We start from the raw sequence: 21731 nt of genomic DNA, 5'->3' as shown, positions 1-21731 counted from the left end.
AGTTACACAGCAACACAAAAAATACAGGTTACAGGCTGATACAGAGTACTAATCCGAAATCAGTGTTCTCCTTCTTGAATTTTAGAATTTGTGATATATTTTTGCCAACACTGATCCAGTGGAAAATTCCATATTTACAATTACTCCCAGTTACAGTAGAAACCTTATAATTTAAGTAATGTCCATCTTAACGGAAACTTAGTTTCTTTTTTCTTTTGTTGCAAAATTGAGAATATCCTAGTTGTCATAGACAGATTTTGCTGGAAAAAAAACTAATTACTTTGCCATTTTCTTTTTTAACAATTTTTGGGGGAGGCATTTTTGTCCTTTATTGAATAGCAATAGAGAACAGGAAATGAGGGTGAGAGAAATAATGACATTTAAAAAAAAAATATTTCCAGCTGGACATGAATCTGGTCTGTTGCTGTTTGTGTTCTTTACCCGATCTATAAGCCATCAGGGCACCCTGCTATGTAACTTTTAATTGTGCACATTTGCGCTTACAGCATTACCTCAGGTAAACCCTTTAGCTCCAAACAGACTAACATACAGTACCAACTGATGGCAAACAGACCTGTTAACTCACTAATCCATCCCAAAAGCCTTGACAGCAGCGTAGCTCCTCTGTCTCTCTGCTGCTTTTGATTTCTTTATCGCACCACTTCCAGTTTTCATCACAGTGAAGACGACAGCAGAATAAATACTTCTGTCTTCATCTCTCTGAGGAAATGTGAGATGACAAAGTAAAATAACTAAAATAACTATTTCAATAAGGTTACTTCTACTTTACCGTTATGTTTTTTACCTGTGGAATTTTCTGACCACCACTGTGTTTTTGCCCGGCAACAGCAGCTGAAATCATGAAACAGAAAATATATAGATAATAAATACAGATGCAGTAGTTTTTATGTAATACTGTTGGACAGAGAACTATGAGTAGTTTCCATTACCGTTGTTTCTCTTGATGGCGTAAATGAGGAAGGCTGTAACAATCAGACTTATGGCCGAGATAACTGAGAAAATAATTGTATTGGCCTACTGTGACCACACGCTGGTTCCTGAAACATTATCAAATGGAAAAAACAACAGGTAAAAGTAAATGGTGTTTAATTCAACTCCTGGTTGTATCATTTTGCTTGTAAAATAATATAAAAAATAATATTTTAAAATAAAAACACTTTAATAAGCAAATTTACTTATTATACAGTTACCTTCAATGTCCAGTTTAGTTCCATCTCCAAATAATATCTCCCCACATGTGGCCACAGCACAGTAGTAAGTCCCGGTATCAGAGTAGCTGACGTTCTTAGAGAAGCGATAAACACAACTCTTCTGAGCGTCAGATCTCTTGTCACATTCATTATGTCTTCTTCCTTCAGTGTAGATGATGTCCGGATAAGATTTATTCGATCCGGCTCTGAACCAGAACACACGTCTTGTTCCCAGAGTCGGAGAAGACTGAACACTGGAGAGTCACAGAGTCTCCTGGACGGACTGGATCAGATACTGTCGGCCACTGAACAACAGTGTAGTTTGATGTCCTCTGAGTGTTTCCTGCGTCATACAAAACTGTGTTAAAAGGATTTCCAAGCACATTTTGAAAGCCAAAGTAGAATTTAAGTACATCTCAAATGCGACTTTAGTAGTTTGACATGATACTCTGCTGAAATGTAGCAAATTTGGAGCCCTTTTAGTCCAGTACATGTGTTCTCAGAGTAAAATACAGTTGTTGAAACACTGATTGGACGTCATTTAGATATGAGGATGTGTTGGACAAAACACAGGAACATGTTTAGTGTTAAGTGGTTGAAAAGATTTTTTTGTCAAATAATTAAGACAACACATACACAGCGACATTCAGGTATTCACAAACATTTGGAAATAATTAGATGACCTGTGTCTGTATATTTAATTGGATTGACATGGGAAGTTTTTAGATTTTTTCAAAACAGGCTTGTTATCCTTAAACAGTTATTTTTCTGAAACATTACCACAGTGAAGGTTTGGATCAATGTCTGAGGTATTTGCCAAACTCTATAAAAGTAGATCATAATTACCTTTTATTAACAAATATGTCCCACTCCATACAGGACTTGTCTGCCACTCCGTGGATGCACAGTGATACATTCCCTCATCTTCTTGGATTGTCCTCAGAATGGTCAGGTTGCTAAAATTGTTATCATTTTTTATTTCCAATCTTGATTCAGAAAACTCTGGTGCATACTCAGGTTTTGTAGATTTACGCTTTGTCACAATTAATTTCAGAGTTTCCCCGGCACTCTGCTTGTACCAGTCAAGCTGTGGACGGTCAGTCTCCTTATAATGGAGAGCACACGTGAAGGTTGCAGTTTCACCAAGTCGAACTGTGGTAACAGGAACTAGTGAATCTAAAATAAATGAAAACATACAATACATGAAAAAATAAATGACAATACGTGTATGATGCGTAACATTTATCATGCAAAACCTCCATATCCACAGTAGCTATTTGGCATGCAAATTCTTAACTGAATACTTGCACAGAATAAAATAGCACTTACATCCTTGATGAAGAACAAGCAGTGTAACCGATAACAGGATCATCTTGACATTGTGTCATGTTAGAATAATTGTTGGCATTTCAGTGAGAAAAGGGGTGATGTCACAGGGCCATGATAATGTATGTCACACTGTCAAATGCATCTGATTGGTTATCACAGAATAAATATTCAAAAGTGCACTTCCTGTCACATTGGTCTCATCCTGGGCTTTGAGAAGCATTTCACCTCATTCTTCTCTTCACACACTTCATAGTTTTTACTGGATACAATTGAAAGTGAAATTGTGACAACAGTATTGGACAACAAATTCCATGATAGGTATAACAAATCAAAAAACGATGAAATTCCATTAAAATGTGTTGGACCAAAGGTATTGTAAAATTGAAACTGGATTTACAAAAACATAGACTAGCTGTCAAATGAGTTTCATTATGCTTCATGTCAGAAAACAAAGCATTTATAGTTTTGCATTTTTTAGTATTTTTATTTTTTTTATTTCGTTTTTTTGTTTTCAAATTCAGTTTAGTTTTAATGAGTTTTTAAAGCGGTTTTGCTAGTTTAGTTTAGTTTTTATTTTTGAAAATGCTTAGTTTAAGTGTTAGTTTTAGTTTTTTTTGTAATATGGGTTATTTGTCAGGGGCAAGATTCAAAAAGCTCAGAAAAAGTATTGTGTAATAATAACTCAACAAAAACATCATACAATTTTAGAAATATGCATTCATAATGTATTCTACAAGAACACCAGTACATAAAATGTACAGATGATGAGCACAAATATGTAAACAGTCTACACAAGACACCGCAGTAAGTGCAGAATGTGTAAGTGACGTGTGCCATGAAAAAACCTAAATAGCCAATGAACTAAAGAAGACATACATTAACAGATGTTTTGAACTTTGGTTGGTTGGTGCTTTTGGTGTTCCTGCGTATTTACTAACCAGCAGCTATCAGGTTGCTGGTGAAAGCACGCCTGTAGTGTTCTCTGTCCTACAGTTGTCTCCGTCATGCTGCCTGGCCCTGTACCCATACATCCATGTCCTGTTCTGTTTTGGGGAAAGGGGGCTTTGCATTCTCCTTTACCTTTTTAAGGTAAGCTAGGTTAGCCTCCTTGTGCGCGCTTCTCAAATGTACTTACAAATTCAAGGGATTTTTCCCTTTAATAAATTATCCACATATTTTACCACATTCCACTGCAAGTCACTTGCTTTTGCACTGCAACTTCTGCTACTTGGGCAGAGTGATTTGCTTGCAGCACCTGAGAAGCCCCGTGGTGAGGAGCAGAGAGTAACAACGGTGCTTTTCAGCTGTTGCGCTAATCACTCTGCCCAAGTAGCAGTGTTTCGCCTTCTGAGAATGTAGTTCCCAGAATGTATACTGTTAGAAGATGGCTGTGTCTCATGTGACCTTGTTATTTGTACACGCTGTGACTATACAAATCACAACATGTAAATAGGAAAATGTTGGCGTTATTTTGTCACTTATTGGGAGCAGTAGGCTAGATGGAGCCGGTTACCTCCAGGATCTATGCTAAGCAAGGCTAGCGGTGGGTGCGTCAGACAGAGTTACAACACGTATGGAGATGAGAAGGGTATGTATGGACTTATCTAACTCTGGGGGGATACTGATGTATATGGTGTTTAGAGCAGTATACGGTGAATAAGCTAAAGTCCTAATAAGTCGGCGTCTTCCTTTAACATGTTGTATGAGCACAAGACAGCTTGGGACTATAATGGCTAGCTCTTCTTTCTGTTTTGTGATCAATACTCTTTTGGTTAGTTTTCTCTTGTTTGATTTGGCTACACAACACCATCCATTCAACACAACAAACACTACTAACCTACAGACTACATTACGAAGTTATGAATAAGATATTAGTTAACTTACTTAAAATCCTGTGTGGTCTCCATCTTCGTCTAGCTATTTGAGCTAATAGTTGAAGGTGTGTCTGTCAGAGAACCTGAGGGCCAGAATGAACATTATGCTTCCTCCACAAATGACAATGTCCAGCCTCACAGACACCTAAACTAATGCTATTGTAGGGTGGTCTTACAGTAATTCAAAATAAAAATTAAATAAGTTTATCACCAGGGGATAACCTCAAATGGCGGACATAGAAGTGAATCCCAGCGGTAAACTAGAACTATCATGATTTGTGATGCTTCACTTTCACATGGACAACTGACCAACAGTGCAGCAGGTTATGTGTGTAACAACTTTCATACAAGTCCAGTGTGATAACAAGAGTGCTAGAACGTATGCCTTGTTTTAAGTTTATCTACAGAGGGTTTTCATTAGTACACTTAATGGGTCAGATTTACCTGTAACCCCCGACCACCTGAACACAAACAAACACCTAATTCCAGAAAGCATGCAATTTATTTGACTTATATTCTGTTATACTCTTTCTTCATCTCTTGGTAGTGTGGATATTGTTTTGTTAAAACAGAAAAATAATATTTATGGCTATGATAAAAACAAAACAAGACTAATAGTCTACAGTCATGCTAACGGGTCTATGAGGCTGTACTGTACTTATCAGCATCAGCATGCTAACATGCTAACATGCTCATAATGACAATGCTATAACATGCTGATAAGCAGCAAAATGCTTGGGTGAAACACGTGTTGGCATTTGTTAATTACCACTAAACACAAAGTACAGCTGAGGCTGATGGGAATGTCAGTAGTTTTGCAGGTATTCAATCATAAACCAAAACATTAGGCAAATTAATATGGTCATTGGTGCAAGAAAAAAAAGTCAGGTGCAGTCTAAATTTATTAGAGTTCATCCTTTGGGCACCATGGATATATGTATCAAATTCCATGGCAATCCATTCAATAACTTTTTAGATATTTCCGTCTGGACCGAAGTGTTGGACTGACTGACCAATGGGCCGACTGACTAGAGTCTATGCTGCTTACAAGGGTACAAATAAGGGAAATCATTCATCACCATATATAGCAAATTAAGAGGAGGCTTGAACATCGCAACAGCTGGCCTTTAAAAGTATTTTTTTGAACATTCCCAATGGAGTGCCACAAGGTTCAGTTCTGGGTTTATTACTTTGAGTCTGTGGGAAACCATCTGATTCGTGCATGTGGTCATGTGACCTGTTGCCAATCAGGAAGTGATAAAAAGCTCACCAGGTTCAGTCATTAGTCCCTTACCTCTCACTGAGCGCACTGTGTTGTGTGGATTCTCCTGTTGTGCAGGTACGAAATGCTTGGCTGCGGTAATTTGGAAACACTGTATATTTTGTAGTGACTTGCATGATATTTTGTAGTGACTTGCATGATATTCTGTAGTGACTTGCATGATATTCTGTAGTGACTGGCGTGATATTTTGAAGTGAATTGTGTAGAAATAAGTGTGTAGTGCATGTCCTTGTCGGTGCTGGGCCTTCTGTCTCCTTTTTCTGTCTCCCACAGTCGTCTCCCGGAGTGGTGTGCGCGTGCTGACCCGACCTTCCTACTTTGAGGAGAGTAAGACCATATGTATCTGCCATCTAATTTATTATTTTATTAATCTGTCCTTGCTATTTTAATTGGGATTCTTTTAAACTTTTTGTAATAAAACCAATGTATTTTTGTACAATATTGGCCTCCTGTTAATTGTTCCTGTTAGGGGAGAACTGGTCACACGACACACTATGAAACATAAGTAAAGGTTCAGGTCAGGTCTGAAAGGTTTTATGTGCTCAGGCACTACAAGTCATAAGCCGTATTTACATTATTGTGGAAAAACAACTTTTGGGCCAGCCTTCTCTATACTGTGTATGTGGTGTGTTGCAATGGTCTTACACTGATGTATATGGTGTTTAGAGCAGCACTGTGTCAAAAGTTCAAATTTGTTGAACTTTGACCTGAGTTGCGCTGACCTTTGTGAGAAAAACCAAAGTATACTATACTGCAGTGCTTAAAGTGGGTCAGTACTGGAATACTATTCCGATTTTTTATAAGAAAAATAACGAAACAGCGGATAATTTATAATTTTATATCACTTTGATATTGTTGAATTCACGGTAACTTCAGTTACTCTTGTGTTTATATCTATTAGACACACCCAACGTGGGGAATTTTTCAAATTTGTCATGAATCTGGATTGCATGTGTGTTAACAGATCACCATGTTTCGTTACTAACACTGAAATGAGTAAAAACTATAAAAGTAATGTAATATATCAGTATTTGAATCTACTGAGTAATTATTTTTAATTGTCGTTTCTGCTAAGTTGCAGTCATTCAATAAACAAGTCTTTAATTTCATTATCAGTTTGGTAGCTCTTCATAAAGCATAGTATTTATTAAGAAGAAAGCAACAATACACAACCACCAATTCCAATTCCAGCACGTATGTAATGTAGGCTAATGGAGGAAGATAACAGACTTGAAAGTTCATGATGTACAATTATTAAGTATACTACTTTTACAAAACAGATAAATATAATCTCAGATGAAATATAGACTATTACATGTTTCCTTTATTATCCAAAATAAAGAATTATTTACCAACTTTAGAGGTAAATTTTTTTTTTTACCATGTGCAGACAAAAATGAGTAGCAAATCTAGTGTTTAGTGTTAATCCAACCCCTAAGCCCTGACGTCAGAGTAGATACTCTCTTCGTCCTCTGTTTTTGCATCCCTTGTCCCTCCTTTGCTAGCTTTCCTACTGGTAAAGATTGGTGCAGAATAAACCAAGTCCTCATCTGTCTGGGAAAATGTAAGAAAAATTGTTATGAGATGACAGATGTTAATTTTTACATATGCAGAGAGAAAAACATACTGATAACTTTCCAGCTACATCTTTCCTTCATATACCTTACCTGCTGACTTTGCTGATGACCACTGGCTGTTGCAGCATTTGTTTGCAGTGTAACAGCAGCTGTATAATAAAATAAAAACACAACATTAATGTGAATCCACATTTGCCAAACACGGTTTGATAGATATATATATGAGTGACTTTGCTTACTGTTGCAACAACCACAAGATTGTTTCTTGAGCTTCTTGATTGAATAAATGAGAAAGGCTATAACAATCAGACTAATAGCCAAAGCAGCACCTAACAGACAGAGAACTGTATGGTCCTTCTGCGAGTCCTGCATGTTGACTACTGACACAATATGAAAAGTTAACAATTAGTGAAAGTGTAATTAAGAGTAATTCATACATATTTAATGTTGTGGTACTTGACCTTAATCAAACACACACATATTCTAATTATCTTGTTACATATAAATACGATGCAATTACCTTCAGTTTTGAGTTTTGATCCGTTTCCAGAAAATATCTCCCCACATGTGACCATAGCACAGTAATAAGTCCCGCCATCAGAGCAGCTGACGTTCTTAGAGAAGCTGTAGATACATTTCTTTGTCGAGAGTCCCTCTGGATTCTTTTCATGTTCTTCAACACTGTTTCCTTGAGTATAATTAAAACCTGGGCCACATTGATGTGATCCAGCTCTGAAACAGAACACACTTTGTTCTTCTGGACACGTCTTGTTCTCAGAGTCCGAGAGGACTGAACACTGCAGAGTCACTGAGTCTCCTGGACCGACTGGATCAGATGGAGGGACAGCAGTGGGATCAGGTTCTGGTCCTGGGAAATTTAAAAAAGTATAAAACTTCAAACATTGATTTTCAAACTAAAGACAACTGTCACCATACTTTTTAAGAATAACTCTGTAATGAAATTAATGAATGCATTTACCTTCAACTCTCAGGTCTGCTCCTTTCAAAAATGTGAAGTTTTGTTGATGTATTTGCATACAGTAGTAAACTGCAGTATCACGTAGCCTTGCTTTTGCAATATGCAGAACAAATGTTCCGGGCTCCTCTGTGGCTGTAATGCGAGGATCACTCTCAAAGCTAAATGTTTTTCCTAAGACTTTAGGAAATTCTCCAGAAACGAGTCTGATCCAAAACAAGCTTCCTGTAGACTTGCGAGTACAAGTCAGTCTCACATCGCCTCCCACACCAACAGTTCTGGTCTCAAAGATCTGATCATCTGTGCATCCTGAAAATATATATTACATTAACAATGGAGAAATAGTTAAACTGTATTACTGTAAGATAATAACAACACTTTAAACATACATCTGGAGTAAATCTGATATTTTTAACATATACTTACGCCCCACTCTGAGCATCAGCAGTAAATAAACCACAATCATCATTTCCAGGTTATTCCACTTGAGCCTGCTGTAATTTAGATAGCATTATGAAATGATTCATCGCAATCTGTACATCAAGTGGGAGGGAACAGTTTCAGGGCAATTTGATTGGCCCCTCATTATGTTGGAGTTTACCACACCAGTGGAAATAAAATTAACCATATTTCCAACCCAAACACATGAAACAACAGCATGCGTTGGTTTCATGTTTCATGGTGGGTTTCTATAACTGACACAGAGTAAACACAACAGATGATTTGATCTTAATGTGAACTACAGTTATCCAAAAACGAAAAGCAAAGAAACCATATGATACAATACAATACAATACATTCTTGAGTTGTACATCTTTAGTATTTCATTGGGCTTGTAGCCTGATTTCCAGAAACCCTGAAATAGACAGCACCTGCTATTATTTCTGTAATTTATAGGGTGTTGTTCTGTCTTAACTCTTATTTTGATTAATTCTGCAAACCCAAGATTATGTTCAATGACGATATTTTCAAACGTTCAATGCGCTCTTTTTACTTATTTTATTTTCACAGTATGGTTATGTTATGATTGAGGTTGAGCAACTAAAACTACTTGGTTTATGAAATATTGGCAAAAAAACAATGATGAAAGTCAGGATTAACATATGCTAAATGATTGGATGAAAGTGATTAGTGATTTCCACCTCTACAGTAGCAGAAAACAGTAACCTGCTTCGGGAAAAAACTTTGATGAGAGCGGTGAGAGTCAACAATGAGCAGAAAGATGCTGAAACCCTCTGAAGAGCTGAGGGGAGCAGCAGGGTCAGGTGTTGACTCTGTGGTTTTGTTTTCGCATGCAGCCTCTCTCACATACAGTTAGTCCAATGTGAATATATTGACCATAGCAGCTTTAAATAGGAATTGAATAAAAAAAATTGTATTTGTGACAATAATACAGAGGAGCAGTCTGACTGTGAATGTAGTCTCAAATAGCCAGACCTAACGCCATAACACAACAGACAGAGAGGGGGAGTGCTGTTACACCATCCTACCACTATACCTGCTAAATTCCTACTCAGTGAGGTAAAAGGCTGGAGCAGACATTTTGATTCAACTGACCTGCATGTTTTGATTTGAAGTAGGGAATCCATGTAAACCTGGGAGGGAATAAAATAATATTGGATTTGAACCCAAGACCTTGTCGTGAAACAGCATGGTTTTTTAATAAAAAAGGAAGCTGACAGTGACAGAAACATCTGACAAGTTAATGCTGTCCGATACACCTCAAACACGACACGTTACCAAAATAGAGTGGGGGTTTCTAGCAGAAAACATTTGTCAGACCGCTGCGTTGTGGTTTGGGGCATTCATCATTGTCAACATTTTGTTGACCACATGCCAAAACATGTTGGTTTAACAATAAAGTTGTTCTTATTACACGTGTTGCTGGACAATAAAAAATGACCATACAGTTAAATCCTTATCCCCTGACACAATGCTGTAAAAGTAAAATGTCAGAAATAAAAAAGCAGAATATACTTAATACATTTTTTATTTTTTTTACTTTCATGTACTTTGTGTCCTGCTTTGTACCATCTGCTTTTCTTAGTGTGCACAGCACTGCTTGAACCTGAGAAACACAGACGGACACAGATAGACACATGTTCAGTCACCACTGATAAACAAATGATGCATGGAAACTTCAGCATTGCTGTGGTTGGGCTTTCAAACTTGAGGTGTCAAGACAGAGGGGCTTTTTTCTACCTTTCTCACTGTTTTAGCCTTAGGAAGCTGACTTCTGTTTTAAAATAGGCAAGTGGAATAACATAACAGTCACACTTTTATGACTATTAATAATATCACAACAACTTACAGCAAGAGTAAAGTCACGCTTTGTCATGACCGTTTTTTATCACAACTGCCTGCGATTTGTTGTTTTTTATGCGTAGTTGTCCGAGGGGAAAGTGCTCGTTCACTGTTTCCACTGGAGGCCTGTCCAAATTAATGAAGGAATCAGTACATTTATATTAAATTAAAACAAAACAAAACATAAACTAATATATATCTGTGATATTTTCAGATGCAGATGCATACAATTGTAGTATGTATCTTTAAAAACACAAGAAAGAGAGACATTATTTGTATTTTGAATGAGCATATTAATACTCTAAGAGTAGTAAGTAAATCAATCATTTGAGTTTGTTTAACTACATTTAGCCTGCTGAAGCCTCTTGTAGCTCTCACTACACATCCTGTTAAAGCCCATAGTCAGGTCTGTTCTGAGTAAACAGCCTTGATGGTTGGTCAATGGGTGGAGAAATGCCCCACCACAGCTTATGTCTGTCACTGTAGCTGTTGCATGTGGCTTTGCTTGTTGTTCTCACAACAGACATGCAGAAGGCCTTTACAAATTGCTGTCAGAACAGAAAGAGGGAGGAGTTTATTTAGTTGAGTGGTTGTCCTCTGACATTTTTTCATAATGTCATTTTCTTTAACAACGATTGTAGGAAGTTGTGGTGGCCAGTTACACAGCACTGACATGAACTGGGGACGCTGCAGTTTATGTTTGGCATCTTAACCGCGGGACACAGAGCTGTCTGCCCCTGCCATGTAATTCTTACATCACTGTGCATTGCACTGCACTCCATTCAGTAGACATTACACACCACCAACTATGTCAACCTGCTGATGGCCCTAAATGAAAAGTTAGGAGATCAAAATACTTATTAGTAATACATCGCCTAGAAACCTTGACTCTACAAACTTTCATGGCAATCCATCCAACATTTGCTGAGATATTTCAGTCTGAACCAAAGTAATTGACTGACCGACAGAGCCATGCTACTATTGTGGCTGAAATAAACATTTGGCATATGAATTGCTATCGGCATGAGTTAATGTTGTTAGTAAAATCAGTAACATATTGTGTAGATTAAGTCCATTTCATCAGGTTCCATTTTGCTAATCCTTCTCAATATGTCTGTTCTTACAACTAGGCCTTCCTTCACCTCTGTCCACCTCAGACTGTGTGTAACTCTGCATCTAACAGTAACAGTCACACTCAAACTAAAATCAACGCAGACACATCTCAGAAACCAACTACACACAAATATTGTCACTAACCCACCGTTAATCAGCATTATACAAGTTGAATCTTGTGGATTTTTTTGCAGAAGGTAAAAGGTATACACACACACACACACACACACACACACACACACACACACACACACACATACACACACACACACACACACACACACACACACACACACACACACACACACACACACACACACACACACCCACAGCCCCGGTCACACTATATGACCGGTGCTTTTCATTGGTAGTTGCCGTCAGAGATGGGAATGGGAGGTGCTAATCATTCACTTGTCCCAACCTGGTCTTCTTCCAATAGACAGAGTTTGAACAGTGATCTTAAGTTAATTTGCCCTATTATCCGCCAAAGCAATGACAGCCTTGCTAAAGTCACTTGATGCAGTGATGGACTGGAAGCCTGTTTTAATTAATGGTGAATGAAAAAAATCTACATTAAAACTAAATTAAAAAAATGAACTAATATGCATCTGTGATATTTGAAGATCGCATATAGTTTCTTCTTTACAAACACACAAAAGATAGACATTATTTGTACTTTGAATGAGCACATTAACAAACAGACTAAAACTATAATTTAGCCTGCTGAAGCCTCTTGTAGCTCTCACTACACATCCTGTTAAAGCCCATAGTCAGGTCTGTTCTGAGTAAACAGCCTTGATGGTTGGTCGAAGGGTGGAGAAATGGCCCACCACAGCTTATGTCTGTCAGTGTAGCTGTTGCATGTGGCTTTGCTTGTTGTTCTCACGACAGACATGCAGAAGTCCTTTACAAAGTGCCGTGAGTCCAGAGAGATGGAGGGGTTTATTCATTTGAGTAGCAAGTTGTGCACTGACATGTAATGTTTGTAACTGATTATTTTCTAACAAAGGACAACTTATTATGTCTACAACATACAAGGCTCCGTATGCATTTTTGTAAGCTATGCTTCTGTCTACCATTGTGGGAAGTTGTAGTGGACAGATACACAAATGTGCACATGGCAAAATGTTGAGGGAAACCATTGTGGATAAGACCTTTTTCACTGCAGACATTTAGACTGGTTAAACACAGGTGTTACTAGTAACATGTTTAATTGCAATCATATCTGAAATGGGCCCATCCTTAATCTTACTGGTTTCACTTTTGCTTTTCCTGCTATGAAAAGACAAAATGTCCTTTTGTGAAAAACGTTTTATAAAACTGATGCATTTGGGAACGATAAACAGCAACATTCAATAGTTCTTGCAAGACTATAAAGTTTTAGGTTAGCAATATGAGTACTGGGAGTTCACTGCCATTATATCATGGGAGCCTTGTGTATTTGGTGAACAAACAGTTATGAACAAAATAAAGTCATGAGAATGTACACATAGAAAATGTAGTCATCCCCTGCCCACTCACCAACATAAACACACATACCCAGAGAGAGAGAGAGAGAGAGAGAGAGAGAGAGAGAGAGAGAGAGAGGGCAGGAGAGAGACAGACAGGGAGAGAGATGAAGACAGGCTAGCTATAGGCCTGAGAGAACAGGGAGGTATCATGCTTGCACATCTTATATCACCAGGCAGTTTGTTCCAGAGAGTAGGCCCATAATAACTGAATGCACCATCATCAGATTTACTTCTGATCATCGGTACAGTAAGGAGTCCAGTGACTGATGATCCAAGAGTTCTGGAGGATTTGTAAGCAGTGAGCAGGTCAGAGAAGTCATTAGCATAGGCGCCGATAGGCTCCGGAGCTCGAGTATCCACGGAAAATACTGAGCACCCACACGTAGGCTACATTCATTTAAAATTTAACATTGCAGTTGGTGCTGAGTGGAGCGTCTGTCATAGTGTGATTGGTTATGTCGCTGTCAGTCCCCTGCTCCATATCCTATTCACCAATCACAGCGTCTCACGGATGAAAACACCTCTTTAGTGACCCCCCCCTCCATCCCCCCACTATACAGTGCGTGCATGTGCATTAGGTAATCAGAGTGAGACTAAAATGGACAGATTTGTTATTAAAAAAGCACAACCTAATGATGCAAGTGCATCAACGACATCCACCACCAGTGCAGAGAGTTCTACCAGTGCCCTGTCAGAAGCAACATTGATTCTTAATTTCCCACGAAGCTGATCGTGGTTACGTTACGGTTTTCATCTCCAATCCTATCTGTATTTGTGAGTGGCGCTGTGCTAAGTTGAAAGATAGCCTTCTATACGGCTTGATTATCGAGTTAATAGGCGTGTGGGTTTGTGTTGGCCACTGTCCATTTCCTAAGGTTCTGAAATGCAAACATTTTTGACTACTTCTTTTTTTTAAAAAGGCGTGTGCCCCTGAGCACCCACGGAGGAAAACATCGGCGCCTATGGTCATTAGGACCTAGGCCATTAAATGATTAGTAGCAATGAGCAAAACTTTAAAATCAATTCTGTATTTTATCTAAAGCTAGTGAAGTGATCTAGGGATAGGGATAATATGTTTGGTTTATTGAACCGAGAGCCCTCTTTCTCTCACACATAGATACATTTCTTTCAACAACTCCAATAGTGTCTTGTTTACATGATGCATCTCATTAGCTAGCAAGCGAGCCACCGCTACATCCAAAAAATCATCAGGTTTCGTTCAGTTACAAAAGTGTGCTAAGCTAGCAACTTCACTGTGAGAATAGGACTTCAGCCATTCAGTGGACTACCATTGTGAAGTGACGATATTTGGAGGAGAGGGTGGAGCTGAGGAGGAGCGAGGGGTGGATCTGACTGACACCCAAGGATATCGCCGTGGTAGCGACTTGTCTAGCACAAGGGAGCCACGCCCTAAAACATACCCTGCTTTATCGTCTATTTTACTGTAAATGGGAATCAAAATTTACAAAAGGAACATCATGCTGTATTAAAGATGGCTTAGTGAATGAGGCCATAAACTCATAAGGAAAATGTTGACTGAGGTACATCAAGTGAGAAGTAGGGGGATTTCAATTACGACTACTACTGTATATAATCAGACTTTTTGGAACCAGTGGAGTCGCCCCCCCGTTGGCCATTAAATAGAATACAGGTTTAAGGCACATTTGCATTGGCTTCACTTTTTAGGCCCAGAGTTTGACTGTTGATTGCGACCTCTAAATACACACATACAGTGTGTCAGTAAGACCGATTTTGCTTAAAGACTTCCAGTGCTTGTTCTTAACTAAACACAAAACACAAAAAAGGTTATCAGAAATAATAAAAAAAAACACCGGCTTTTGAAAAAACAACAACCTAGAACATGTAGATTTCCTATCAAATGAAAATGGATCACAGGTTTGCTAAATGAAGGGGGGAGGTCATTTTCTACATTTCAGCCAATCACTACGATTTCTGCTTTGTAAACCTTGGTCAACTCACTACATCTTCATTGGGTGGTAAGACATCAGTAGTGTAAGAGAAAGCTGCTGCACCACAATGATCAGAAGACTGGCTGTTTTGATTCTACTTAGTACCATGTGTAAGTGCAATTCTTAACTAGTGTGAGACCATGTACTGTACTGTAATAATCTAACGGGAAACCATTTACATTATTTATTGTCTTTGTTCTCTCGTGTTTAAGCTGTTAGTGTTTGTCTGTTTTTTCTTCAGACCTGATTCAAACTGCAGAGGTTCCTCACCAGATCTCTTTGACTGTGGTTGAAGTTGGTAGAAATGTAACTTTGGAGTGTCCAGTTTCTGAGACGGAAGGCAGATTCTTTTACTGGTACAAGCAGCCTCTTGGATATGTGGTCCAACGTATCGTTACTAAAATTTTTGGCAAATTAACTTTTAGTAAACAATTTAACAACTCACGTTTCACAGCTACAAAAAGGGACGCTCAGTATTTTCTTACCATTACAAATATCAGCAAAGAGGATGAAGCAACATACTTCTGCCACTATGGAGAGATATATTCAGAGAGTTTCAATGGCATCTTCTTGGCTGTGAACGGTAAAACATCTTTTACTTTCAGTGTTTTTGCCAAGTTTTTATATCAAGCAAATCATTTAAATCATGAATTTGTTTTGGTGTCTTTAATAATCACACAGATCGTAATCAGCAGAAAGCTGTCTATGTGAAACAAAGTCCGGAGACTGAGTCAGTCAAGCCGGGCGACTCAGTGACTCTCCAGTGTTCCCTTCTCTCCAAGACAAAAGGAAACACAGATCAGTGTCCAGGTGAACACAGTGTGTACTGGTTCAGATCTGGATCAGGAGAATCTCATCCAGGCATCATTTACACTCACAGCGATGAAGAAGAGGAAAGAAGTTGTGTCTACAGTCTGTCCAAAACTATACAGAACTCCTCTGATACTGGGACTTACTACTGTGCTGTGGTCACGTGTGGAGAGATCCTGTTTGGTGAAGGAACTAAAGTGGAGACAAGTATGTTTTTAAAAGTTGTATCAAAATCATGTATGCATCTTGCATTAATTAATTTAGCCTGGTTAAAATGACATACAAATTGTGCCTGGTGACAAACATCATTAGTTTTTTAAACTAACTAGTAAGTGATTACTCCCAAGGGTCCAGAATAAAATAATTCTTATTTAGAAGTGTATGTGATTCAGGATCACAACTGGAGCCAGTTGTCCTTGTTCTTGGAGTCCTGTTGGCCTGCTGTGTGACTGTAATCGCCGCTCTTATTTTCTACGGAAATCGAAGGAAAGTTTGTGAACATTGCAAAGGTAGGTTCACCACACTTACTTTTTTAATTTCATTTAAGTCTGACTGTCTGAACCATAACAATACCATAATCTACATTTGTATTTCTAATTAACAAAATATGATGACAGTGGAAATAATCAAATACTTTACCCAAATAAAACTATCACTACGACAGACTAAATACGCTTTATGCAAAAATATTGTATATGAAGGAAGGCAACACCAACCTACTGGTTATTATAGATAATGTCCCACCACCATATCCTATTGCAGCAGAAACATCTAATTATAGAAGTTACATGCTATTACAAACTACTGTCCAGTTGCTCTTGCGCAAATCACTTCACCCGCGACTGCTCAAAGCTCTAGTGAAGTTAATCAGTGGTTAACATTATAACACTGAAGGTGTATTGAACACATTACAGGAGTAAATGTGTTTAACTGCAAAGCCAAAAACTGAAAATGTGATTAAAATATGTTGTTCATTTATCTCTGTCCTCTAGTGATAGGGTGAAAAAATCACACTGAAGGATGTTATCTTTTTTTTAATTTTTAACAGGACCATTGAGTGCCTCCCATCATCGTGATAATGACAGGTCAACTGTGGATCAATCAAATGATCTGGTAAATATGTAGCGGTGTGTTGTCTGATTTGCACTGGCTAGGGGTAGAGATCTAGATGTGGGTGTGTGATAAATATTCTGCCTATACTCTTACTAATTTTATTTATCAGTTTATCTGGACATGACACATAATATTAATCATAACAAAAAAATATAAAACTAACTGTTGAGCTGGTACAACATCTGTTACTGTATGATAAATGGGTTTAAAGTCAAACAATGTACTGATGAATGAGAAATGATTACATAAAAGAAACTGTTAAGCTCACTGTAAATTCACTATAGCAATCTATACTCTAGAGATGTTTTTTGATGTCACAGACCTAATCTCTGAAATATTTGTACTTGACACAAATATTACATTTTTGCAGGATGGTGAAGCAAGGGCAATGAACTACGCAGCACTGGATTTCTCAAGAAGGGAAGTGAAAAGAGGGAAAAGGAAGAAGAGAGAGTCGCCACCAGAGTGTGTGTACTCTGTTGTTAGAGCAGATGACCACAACCAGCACCAGCCCTCTCTGTAGACAGAGCAGTCTGTGGAACGGTTACAGAGTCTCTACAGAGAGACACGTAGCTTTTTATTTCCAATTGCCATCCAATAGTGATAGGGTGTGTATCAGTCAGAATGTGTATATTTTCTTAAGAAGTTTTGCACTCAGCTGATTTTGTGAAAGATCACCAGATTTTCAGTTGCTTTTTTACTTTAATGTCAAAGCATATGTGCCTGCATTTCTGTAAGGGGACATGTTGTCAACATGTCTGTTTGCTGTTGCAGAAATCTGCAGCAAAACCAACACTTGTTTATTTGACAGATCACACCAGCAGTAGTCTAGCATTGCCAGACCTTCCTCCACAGCACCGCGCAGGAAGGTCTGGCTAGTCCACACAGCACTCCAGGATGGGAGGAAAACGTGCTCTGGTTTATTGGCATTATTTTAAACCAATCACAATCGTCTTGGGCGGCGGCGGTGCCGCTGCAAAATAGCCTGGGGAAGGAACTTGTTGTGGTGGAACATGTGTACGTTCAAAGGTTGTTTTAGTCCTGCAACAGAAAACTCAGATTGGACAGATAGTCTAGCTAGCTGTCTGGATTTACCCTGCAGAGATCTGAGGAGCAGTTACCATAGTCCTCATAAATTGACCAGAGATTAGAATGCCAACACAAAGAAAACGGAAGGTGAGGGACATCCGGACAAAAATTTCGTTCCAGCGGAATTTCCGGCGTCACCGGAGCAATATGCTAAATGAATCGTCGTCGATATAGACTACACCAGCAGCAACAGTTTGGCACTAAAAATCAGTGTGTTTCATTTATTCACATTGTTTGATAGAGTTACAAATAGTTACACTCACCTACAACAAAACAAAAAACAGATAATGGATTTTTCTCGAATTTTAGAATTTGTTATATCAATGCCAACCCTGCTCCAGTAGAAACCTTCATGTTTACAATTACTTCCACTTACAGTAAAAACCTAATTTTAGTAATGGCCATGTTAACTGGAACATAGTGTCTTTTTTTATTTCTGTGTTGCAAAATTAGGAATAACCCTGTTGTCATAGATATGTTTTATTTATTGACATTGTTTGATAGATTTACAAATTATGTTTACAAATAGTTACACAGCAACAACAACAAAATACAGGTTACAGGCTGATACAGAGTACTAGTCCGAAATCAGTGTTCTTTTTCACAAATTTTAGAATTTGTGATATATCTTTGCCAACACTGATCCAGTGGAAAAATCCATATTTACAATTACTCCCAGTAACAGTATAATCTTATTATTTATATGTAATGTCCATCTTAATGGAAACTTAGTTTCTTATACATATCTTAAACCCATCAGTAAGCCATCAGGGCACCCTGCTATGTAACATTTGATGGTGCACATTTGCATAAAAGAGACACAAGTTAAAACTTATTTAGAGTGATATAACACTTACAGCATTACCTAAAAGCCACAGATAGCAAACCTTTAGCTCCAAACAGACTATCATACAGTACCAACTGATGGCAAACAGACCTGTTAACTCACTAATCCATCCCAAAAGCCTTGACAGCAGCGTAGCTCCTCTGTCTCTCTGCTGCTTTTAAATCCTTTAGCAGAATAAATACTTGTGTATTCTTCTCTCTGAGGAAATGAATGAGACGTCAAAGTAAAAACAAAAGTCATAACAATTTTAATAAGGTTACTTCTACTGTACCGTTATGTTTTTTACCTGTGGAATTTTCTGACCACCACTGTGTTTTTTCACACCAACAGCAGCTGAAATTATCCATCCATCCATCCATCTTCTTCCGCTTATCCGGTAACGGGTCGCGGGGGTAGCAGCTCCAGCAGGGGACCCCAAACTTCCCTTTCCCGAGCCACATTAACCAGCTCCGACTGGGAGATCCCGAGGCGTTCCCAGGCCAGGTTGGAGATATAATCCCTCCACCTAGTCCTGGGTCTTCCCCGAGGCCTCCTCCCAGCTGGACGTGCCTGGAAAACCTCCCTAGGGAGGCGCCCAGGGGGCATCCTTACCAGATGCCCGAACCACCTCAACTGGCTCCTTTCGACGCGAAGGAGCAGCGGCTCTACTCCGAGCTCCTCACGGATGACTGAGCTTCTCACCCTATCTCTAAGGGAGACGCCAGCCACCCTCCTGAGGAAACCCATTTCGGCCGCTTGTACCCTGGATCTCGTTCTTTCGGTCATGACCCAGCCTTCATGACCATAGGTGAGGGTAGGAACGAAAACTGACCGGTAGATTGAGAGCTTTGCCTTCTGGCTCAGCTCTCTTTTCGTCACAACGGTGCGATAAATTGAGTGTAATACCGCACCCGCTGCGCCGATTCTCCGACCAATCTCCCGCTCCATTGTTCCCTCACTCGCGAACAAGACTCCAAGGTACTTGAACTCCTTCACTTGGGGTAAAGACTCATTCCCTACCTGGAGAAGGCACTCCATCGGTTTCCTGCTGAGAACCATGGCCTCAGATTTAGAGGTGCTGATCCTCATCCCAGCCGCTTCACACTCGGCTGCGAACCGATCCAGTGAGTGCTGAAGGTCACAGGCCGACGATGCCATGAAAGTTCCGGTTCCTTCCCCCACAGAGAGGTGACGTTCCACGTCCCCAGAGCCAGCGTCTGCTGCCCGGGTCTGGTCCGTCGAGGCCCCTGACCTTCACTGCCACCCATGTGGCAGCGCACCCGACCCCAGCGGTTCCTCCCACAGGTGGTGGGCCCATGGGTTGGAGAGAGAGGTGCCACGTAGCTTTTTCGGGCTGTGCCCGGCCGGGCTCCGTGGCAAACCCGGCCACCAGGCGCTCGCTGACGGGCCCTCCATCTGGGCCTGGCTCCAGACGGGGGCCCCGGGCTTCCTCCGGGCAGGGTCACATCATCTCTACCTCGTTTTTTCATGGGGTTTTTGAACCATTCTTTGTCTGGCCCCTCACCTGAGACCACTTTGCCTTGGGAGACCCTACCAGGAGCACAAAGCTCCAGACAACACAGCCCTCAGGTTCATAGGGACACACAAACCTCTCCACCACGATAAGGTGATGGTTCCCGGAGAAGCTGAAATTATGAAACAGAAAATATATAGATATAAAATAAGAATGCAGTATTTTTTATGTAATGCTGTTGGATAGAGAGCTATGAGTAGGTTCCATTACCGTTGTTTCTCTTATTGGCGTGAATGAGGAAGGCTGTAACAATCAGACTTATGGCCGAGACAGCACACAGCGGAAAAATAATTGTATTGGCCTTCTGTGACCACACGCTTTGTTCCAAAACAACAGGTAAAAGTAAAAGATGTTTTATGTCACCTGCTGGTAAAATAATTTAAAAACACAATACTTGATTTTAATAGATTACCTGACAATCTAGCACTTAAGTAAGCAAATGTCCTAATTAACAGCACAATGACAGTTATCTTCAATGTCCAGTTTTGATCCGTTTCCAGAAAATATCTCCCCACATGTGACCACAGCACAGTAATAAGTCCCGCCATCAGAGCAGCTGACGTTCTTAAAGAAGCTGTAGATACATTTCTTTGTCGAGAGTCCCTCTGGATTCTTTTCATGTTCTTCAACACTGTTTCCTTGAGTATAATTAAAACCTGGGCCACATTGATGTGATCCAGCTCTGAAACAGAACACACTGTGTTCTTCTGGACACGTCTTGTTCTCAGAGTCCGAGAGGACTGAACACTGCAGAGTCACTGAGTCTCCTGGACCGACTGGATCAGATGGAGGGACAGCAGTGGGATCAGGTTCTGATCCTGGGAAATAAAAAAAGAAAAAGGTTGAAACCTTAAACAAAATACAACTTTTAACATAATTTTCTAAAACAAAGTTGTAATAAAATTAAGGAATGCATTTACCTTCAACTCTCAGGTCTGCTCCTTTCAAAAATGTGAAGTTTTGTCGATGTATTTTCATACAGTAGTAAACTGCAGTATCACTTAGCCTTGCTCTTGCAATATGCAGAACAAATATTCCGGGCTCCTCTGTGGCTGTAATGCGAGGATCACTCTCAAAGCTAAATGTTTTTCCTAAGACTTTAGGAAATTCTCCAGAAACGAGTCTGATCCAAAACAAGCTTCCTGTAGACTTGCGAGTACAAGTCAGCCTCACATGGCCTCCCACACCAACAGTTCTGGTCTCAAAGATCTG

At 39.4% G+C, this 21731-nt stretch overlaps 2 protein-coding genes, 1 long non-coding RNA gene and 1 pseudogene across 4 annotated transcripts in view; 1 reads left to right on the top strand and 3 right to left on the bottom strand.

The window, feature by feature from the left end:
* The window catches only part of LOC116052262, a 113484-nt gene that overhangs the window by 26112 nt on the left and 65641 nt on the right, over window positions 1-21731 (bottom strand). The gene's annotated exons all lie outside the window — the stretch shown is intronic.
* Window positions 504-2583, bottom strand: LOC116052654 (annotated as a pseudogene).
* LOC116052653 lies at window positions 7951-8821 on the bottom strand. The gene is made up of 2 exons (XR_004897333.1): window positions 8253-8821; window positions 7951-8141 (listed from the first exon to the last, which is right to left on the bottom strand). It is a non-coding gene; the product is annotated as an uncharacterized LOC116052653 (long non-coding RNA).
* The window catches only part of LOC116052505, a 58796-nt gene continuing 52233 nt past the window's right edge, over window positions 15169-21731 (top strand). The window contains exons 1-5 of one of the 2 annotated variants that reach the window (XM_031303262.1): window positions 15169-15257; window positions 15389-15730; window positions 15829-16164; window positions 17006-17070; window positions 17441-17632. In XM_031303262.1, the coding sequence (XP_031159122.1) occupies window positions 15215-15257; window positions 15389-15730; window positions 15829-16164; window positions 17006-17070; window positions 17441-17593 (939 nt within the window). In that variant the 5' untranslated portion in view covers window positions 15169-15214 and the 3' untranslated portion in view covers window positions 17594-17632. Of the gene's footprint in view, window positions 15258-15388; window positions 15731-15828; window positions 16165-17005; window positions 17071-17440; window positions 17633-21731 lie in introns of those variants that run through there. The other variant, XM_036001168.1, reaches the window with a different exon arrangement.

Source organism: Sander lucioperca, chromosome 1 (genome assembly GCF_008315115.2).
Source record: "Sander lucioperca isolate FBNREF2018 chromosome 1, SLUC_FBN_1.2, whole genome shotgun sequence".
NCBI lineage: Eukaryota > Metazoa > Chordata > Actinopteri > Perciformes > Percidae > Sander > Sander lucioperca.
The sequence above is the reverse complement of the archived record's forward strand: the minus strand, read 5'-3'. Positions and strand labels throughout refer to the sequence as shown.